Raw genomic sequence first — 6,573 nt, forward strand, 5'->3', positions numbered from 1 at the left:
CAGGGCCGGGGCAGGAGGAGGCTGCACTGACGGGAAGCCGGGCAAGGGGAGCCGGGCAGGGGGAGCTGGGCGTTGCTATTTTCGCTCGCCACATCCTCTGTCAGTTTCTAAGAACTGCCGGGCGGATTCCTGGTAAGAGATTTCAGGGTGTGACAATGTCCCTGTGAGGTGCAAACTGTCACCGGGCTGGGCTGCGCCCCCAGGGGTGTCCGAGGGGGAGTTTCCTCCTGCTGACAGCTCGTGGGGGAAAAACCAGAGCAGGGTTTGCATTTCTGGCGAGGTTCCTGTGCGTGTCCCCCAGCTCTGGCTCCCCCGGGGGTGTCACACAGGGGACAGGAGGGTGAAAACCTCGTGAGAAGCTCGGTGGTTCTCCCAGCGTGGGTGGGAGGTGGTGTAGGGTGGGTTTGGGGTCACGGAGGCTCCTGCTGCCCCAGCAGAATTCCTGTGCCCAGCTCTGGGGAAGCTGGGCTGGGGAGCCAGAGGGGATCCATGTCCCAAGGACAGCCACATCGGCGGGATCTGGGACGTTTGGCCTGCTCTTGTCACCCAGCTGGAGCCACACCCTGGCTCCAGGACTTTGGGAAGCTCTGCTGGACACAACATTCCTGCGGAGCAGGGGTCAGCAGGGAGAACAACCAGAGCGTGGGGCTTTTCCTGGGGAGGGACGAAAATGGAGAAAATCTCCTTTTGGTGCTGGGCAGACACTGGGGGGTCAGAGGTGTTCCTAAAGGAGGAGGAGGAGGAGCAGGATCTGATGCCCACGCTGTGTTTCCCTGTTCCAGGACTGCCTGAAGGCCTGTCAGGAGCAGATCGAGGCTGCCTTAGCCGAGAGCCTGAAGCAGGCATCCCAATCCCAGCCGGAATTCAGCTCCAAGGCGGTGCCCTACGCGGGCAGCCAGCCCACCAGCACCCCCACGGACGTCACCGACGTCAACCTGTGACCAAGCGCCCTTGGCCAGAGCTCCAGCCCCAACCTGGACACCCCCAGCTCGCTGCACCCCCCCTGCCCACCCAGCTCTCCTCCCAGGCTGGGCACCTGGAGCTGCTGCAGGTGGTGCCAGGGCACGGGGGGCAGGAGCCCGGATGAAGTTGGAATTGTTTCTGTGTTGGTGTTCCCTGGCTCTCCGGGCTGCTCACGGCCACTTCCAGCCCCGTGAGGGACAAAAATCACAGAGCCAGCCCCGCCAGGAGCCGAACCCTCGTCACCCCCAGCTCCTGTGGGGCTCGGGGAGCAGCTGCTTGGTGGCCCCTCGGTCCTGATTGCTTCGTGCCACATTCCCACAGCTCCAGGGGAAGTCGTGCAGCTGCTTCTGCTTGGAGAGGAGCCCTGGGGCTTGTTTGGTTTTGCTGTTGGATGTGGGAATTTTGGGGACGCGCTCCCCGTCCGTGCCTTGGGAGGAGTTCAGGGTCCCCCTCGGCTGCTTAATTTATTGTTCACTGCTGGGAAAGGGGAGGGAGGAGAGCTGGCATTCCTCAGGCCTGGGTGCTGCTCTCCTCTCCTTCCCAAACAAGTGCCTTCCCCCTTTGCCCCTTCCCTGGCTCCCTGGGCAGTGGCAGACTCTCCTCAGAGCCCTTTGGTAGCTTAGGCATCAGACTAGGATTTAAGGAAAACCTTTGAATGTGCTGCTATAGTCTGGGATGCATCTCCACTCTTCAAGGCAGGGATTTCAGATCGTGCTCAGGAGGGAGCTGTGTTCAATCCACGTGGATCCGAGCTGCCTCCTGAGAGGGTGGAAAACTTTGCTGCGCACATGAGTTGGAAAAGCAATTACTGCGTTTTTGTATTGTTGTTGTTTATCCTTGTTAGTTTTTTAAAAAAAAATTTTTTGTAAAACAGAAAGAAAAAAAAAAGGAAAAAAAAAATTAATGCTGCTTTTCTATAAGAAATCCAGAGTGGAATTAACCAGGAGAAGCCAGAGACTCCACAGGGATGGGAGGCAGAATCTGCTGCTGCTCCCTGGGGACCTCTGGACATGTGGCTGTTGTCCTCCCGTGGGGGATGTGGAAAAGGAGGTCGAAATCTTCCTTTTGGATGGCACCAGCCCCACCAAAATCCGGCGGAAAAAGGTGGGGCTGCTGCTCCTCCCCGAGCCTGCCTGGTCCGGAAAGCCACGGAGCCGCTGCCCCCTGCGAGCAAGACTGACTGACTTGAAAAGAAGTTCACTGCTATCAAGCTTTGGTGTCCCATGCCAAACACTGAATGGCTGACAGGCTAATTTTACTCTTAAGATCAACCACTATGATACAGGAAACTGCTTAAAAGAACCAAACCAACAAAGAACTAAAAACTCCAACAAATCAACAACCAAAAAAAAAAAAAACAAACCCACAAAAAACGGTGGCTTGAGGGTTTCCCTGTGCTGTTCTTGTATCTTTGCCTGGTTCTGGGGATCCCTTGGGAGCTCCAGCCTTGCTTTTCCCAGGATGGAGTGGGAGAGGACAGGCAGGACCCTGAGGGGACACTCAGGGGTGGTGGTGGAGCTGAAACCTTCCTGCAGGTGGTGTCCCAGGAGCAGAGGCAGCACCTTCTCCCCAGCAGGCTGGAGGGAGCAGCTCAGGTGGTGCCAGGACAGCGCCAGGAGCTCTGTGCCAGCCCAGGCTCCCTCCTGTGCCCATCAGCCTCTGGCTTCTTTCACATCAGATAAAATCAGCGAGTCACAGAAAAAGCTGAGGGGTGTGGGCACCTCGGAGGTGACAACAGGGGGCAGCTGCCCCGGGCACAGCTCAGGGTGCAGCAGGGGCTCCTCTCCGTGGCCCAGAGCTGCAGGGCACAGACCTGGCAGTGACAGTGGCAGCAGGGCACAGACCTGGCAGTGACAGTGGCAGCAGGGCCCAGGGAAGTGCAGCCTGGTGGAAAAGTCGCCCCTGGGTTTGCCAGCAGAGGTGGCACTCGGGCACAGTGCCAGGAGCACGCCAGGCAGGTGGCTCACGGCCAGGTGAGGACGGTGGCCCTGTGGCTTCAGGAAGCAAACCCTGGGGGGCTTTGTTTGGGAAAATCCCCTGGGCAAGGAGCTCCAGCAGCTGCTGGGGACAGGGACAGGCTGGGAGCATGTGGGGCAGAGCCAGCCCTGATTGAGTGACACGGCTCTGGTTTTATTTCTGAGTGCAGGAACAAGCCAAAGTGTCCCCGTCCTGGGTGGCACTGACAGCAGCACAGTCCAGCTCTGTGGGCACAGCCTGTCCCAGTGACCGCTCAGAGCAGCAGGATCCAGCAGGGATGCTCCTGCTCCGGGCTCCCAGCTGCATCCCAGGCTCCAGCCCTGCCCTGCTCACTCCATGGCCGGCGGCTGCTCCCCCTCCACGTCCCTGGTCCCGGAGTTCATCAGCTCCCGGCGGATCTCGGGCGAGATCTGGGGGTGGCTGTGGAACTTGAGCAGCTCCAGCAGAGCCTCCTTCTGCTCCGAGGACAGGTCCTCCTTGTAGCGCTGGGCCAGGGCCAGCAGGCTCTGGTGCCACAGCACGGGCAGGAGCCGCTGCTCCGAGCGGAAGGCCAGGAAGTGGAACACCAGCGCGTCCAGCACGCGGAAGGGCAGCGCGTATTTCTTGTCGATGAGCAGGCGCAGGAAGATGCTGTTGGCACCGCTGTACTGCATCTCTGCCAGCTTCAGCAGGGCGGCACTGAGGGAGGGACAGGGACAGCTCAGGGGGTGGGACACAGGGACAGGGGAGAGGAGAGGGGACAGGGGATGGAGTCATGGGAGAAGTGAGGGGTCAAGGGACAAGGACATGAGGATGGGAGAGGTGAGGGGACAGCTCAGGGGATGGAGCCATGGGGTCCAGGGAAGGGCTCAGAGTCAGGACAGAGTCACAGGGACACAGGAGGGGTGAGGGGACAGGAACACGGGGACATGGGAGCGGTGAGAGGTCAGGAGATGGGGACACGGGGGACACAGGACAGTTGAGGAGTTATGGGACAGGGACATGGGGACACAAGAAAAGTGAGGGGTCAGGGGACATGGGCACAGTGAGGGGTCAGGGGATGGAGCCACAGGGACACAGGAGAGGTCAGGGGATGGAGCCACGAGGACCAGGGAGGGGCTTAGAGTCAGGACACAGAGTCACAGGGACACAGGAGGGGGTGAAGACCCAGGGCACAGATCCACAGGGACACAGGAGAAGTGAGGGGACAGGAGACAGAGCCATGGGGACAGAAGAACGGGCACAGGTCAGGGGATGCTGGGTTGAAGTCACGGGGACCAAGGAATGGACAAAAGAGGGGCTAGGGTGCAGTGACCACAGTGACCAAGGATGGAGCACAGAGTCACGGGGGCTGGAGCCATGGGGACAGAGGAAGACCACAGGGGTCAGGGGGAGCTGGACTGCACCGTGGAGCACTGAGGCACAAAGCTGAGCCTTGAACCTCAACCCCAGAGGGAGCTGAGTGACCCCTCACCACCTCCGAGGGGCTGGAGAGGCTGAGGGGGGGATCCAAGGAGTTTCCCAGGGTCCCTGGAGGAAAAGCTTTTCCCTCCCCAGCCCCTCAGGGCCTCACCTGGAGTGCAGGACGGGGATGGAGCACTTGCTGAGGATGCTGCCGATGATGATGGCCTCCCTGAGCGTGCAGGTGCCAGACTCACACAGGGGGATGAGGATCCCTGGGAATGGCAACAGTCAGGTGTCACAGACACATTTCATGAAAAATCTTTTCCTTAGGATTTTTTCTCCTGAGAAGCTGAGAAGCCTCAGAGGAAAAGAAAAACAATAATTATCTGCTGCTGTGGAGCGCAACAGGTGCATCTTTGATTGGTCTCATGTGGTTGTTCCTAATTAATGGCCAATCACAGCCCAGCTGTCTTGGACTCTCAGTCAGACACAAACTTTCGTTTCCATTCTTCTTGCTTGCAAGCCTTCTGATGAAATCCCTTCTTCCATTCTTTTAGTATAGTTTTAATACATCATTTACTTTTAATATAATATATATCATAAAATAATAAACCAGCTTTCTGAACATGGAGTAGTCAAGATTCTCATCCCTTCCCTCGTCCTGGGCCCCCTGTGAGCACCACCACAGTCAGGCACCAACCACCTCCATGCACAGGCTCAGCCCCTTCCCCCGAGAACCCCCCACTCCTGCAGCAGCACCTGGACACCCCCAGCCCCTCAGGGAGCCAGCCAAGCCCCAGAGGAGACCCTGAGGACCCCTACCCTTGAACCAGGCTGCTGGTTTGAACAGAGCCTTCTTCAGAGCCATGTACAGGTGGAAGTTGAGCCGCTTGTACTCGGCGATGTCGTCCCGGATCCGAGGCAGCAGCACCAGGTTGTAGAACCTCTGGGCCATCCTCTCCTTCAGGTTGGAGGAAAATATCCTGGGATCAGCAAAGCGTGAAGGGATGGGTGAGGAAATGAGGCCAAATGGGCAGGTTGGTGTTTTGTACATCTGGCTCTGGTTATGGGAATAAAAACCCCAAAAATGCCATGCCAGAGGGTCCCTGAGGTGACCTTACCTGGTGGCCTGGTACATGGCAGCAGCCGTCCACGTCTCTGGCTCAGTGATGTAGAGGATCTGCTCCCAGTTGGACAAGGCAGGAATGATTTTGAACGCCTTGGGGAGCTTCCCACTCCTGTACTTGGACAGCACCTTCAGAGACAGGGACAGGGGCCAGGCTGTCACTGGGGGAAGTGACAGCAGGGACAAGAGCATGTTGTCACCTCAGGGTGGTGGCTGTGGGTTTGGATGTTCCATCCTCACCTCTCTGACACCCCTGTAGACCTCCAGAACACGGGGGTCGAGCTGGGGCATGGGGCAGCCCGAGAGCTCCGACAGCGCCGTCTCCACCTCCGTCTGCTTCTCCGTGATCTTCTCCATGATGATGTCGGCCAGCGTGCGCCTGGGGCAGCAGGGACAGTGTCAGGGGGGACACGGGAGGGATGGCAGGGGACATGGGGGGCAGGCAGGGGACAGGGGGGACCAGAAAGGGCTGGCAGGGACAGGGGTGAGCCAGGGGCTGACAAGGGAGGGGGGCGAGCTGGGCTCTGTGCATGGACCAGGGGGAGAATCGGGGGTCGCAGGGAGGGGACACAATGGGATCCCATCTCTCTTATCAGAAGAAACGAACTTCTTCCCATCTCGAAGGTGCTGTTAGGATTCGGAGGAAGAAGTTGACGATGACCAGACAGAATCCTGTGTTTGAATGGAATTATGCACCATGCATGAAGTGTATGAATATGCAACAGGCTGTTGTTTTTAAGGATTAATCCTCTGTTAACGGGTGTCCTTTTTCGGGCTCGTGCTTCCCAGAAAAACGTACCCGGACCCAAAAGGTACCCAAAGACTGCGTAACTCTTAGTCTCTATTGTCTCATATTGTCCCAGTTCAAATTATCCAAATTATTATTACTCTAATTGTATTACTATTTTTCATAACCATTTTATTACTATTAAACTCTGAAAATTTGAAAAAACAAGTGATTGGCGTTTTTCACCGGGGGCTCACCGAGAACCGCGCTGCGCTGCCGGGGGGCTGCGGGCGCTCCGGGGCCGTGCTCGGCCTCCAGCTCCTCCTGCTGCCGCCGCGCCTGCTCCAGGATGCGCCGGGACAGCCGCGCGTCCACGAACCCGTCCCCGCCGCCATCC

The 6,573-nt window shown here is 58.1% G+C and overlaps 2 protein-coding genes across 3 annotated transcripts in view; one reads left to right on the forward strand and one right to left on the reverse strand.

Annotated features, from left to right (window-relative positions):
- Positions 1–1,709, forward strand: part of CCND3 (cyclin D3) — an 11,018-nt gene extending 9,309 nt beyond the window's left edge. Inside the window, 1 exon segment of the mRNA XM_005428891.2 lies at positions 783–1,709. Coding sequence (XP_005428948.1) covers positions 783–941 — 159 coding nt within the window. The 3' untranslated portion in view covers positions 942–1,709.
- Positions 1,710–2,345: 636 nt separating this feature from the next.
- On the reverse strand, positions 2,346–5,836 carry BYSL (bystin like). 2 transcript variants are annotated; one of them, XR_004082551.1, is made up of 6 exons: positions 5,690–5,836; positions 5,445–5,578; positions 5,146–5,306; positions 4,493–4,595; positions 2,808–3,618; positions 2,346–2,776 (listed from the first exon to the last, which is right to left on the reverse strand). XR_004082551.1 is itself a non-coding variant. In XM_005428892.2 (5 exons), exons 1-5 carry the CDS (start codon positions 5,804–5,806, stop codon positions 3,270–3,272), a joined length of 864 nt encoding a protein of 287 aa, XP_005428949.1. In that variant the 5' UTR covers positions 5,807–5,836; the 3' UTR covers positions 2,346–3,269. The 2 variants fall into 2 exon arrangements, 1 of the variants encoding a protein (XP_005428949.1); XM_005428892.2 differs by having other exon boundaries at positions 2,346–3,618.
- Positions 5,837–6,573: the final 737 nt, after the last annotated feature.

Source organism: Geospiza fortis, unplaced genomic scaffold (genome assembly GCF_000277835.1).
Source record: "Geospiza fortis unplaced genomic scaffold, GeoFor_1.0 scaffold14, whole genome shotgun sequence".
Lineage (NCBI taxonomy): Eukaryota > Metazoa > Chordata > Aves > Passeriformes > Thraupidae > Geospiza > Geospiza fortis.

Coding starts and splice junctions, on each gene's coding strand:
- BYSL (XM_005428892.2), bottom strand. CDS start 5,806: ATGGAGAAGATCACGGAGAAGCAGACGGAGGTGGAGACGGCGCTGTCG. Junction 5,579..5,689: donor TCTACAGGGGTGTCAGAGAG/GTGAGGATGGAA, acceptor CTGTCTCTGAAG/GTGCTGTCCAAGTACAGGAG. Junction 5,307..5,444: donor GCCATGTACCAGGCCACCAG/GTAAGGTCACCT, acceptor TGCTGATCCCAG/GATATTTTCCTCCAACCTGA.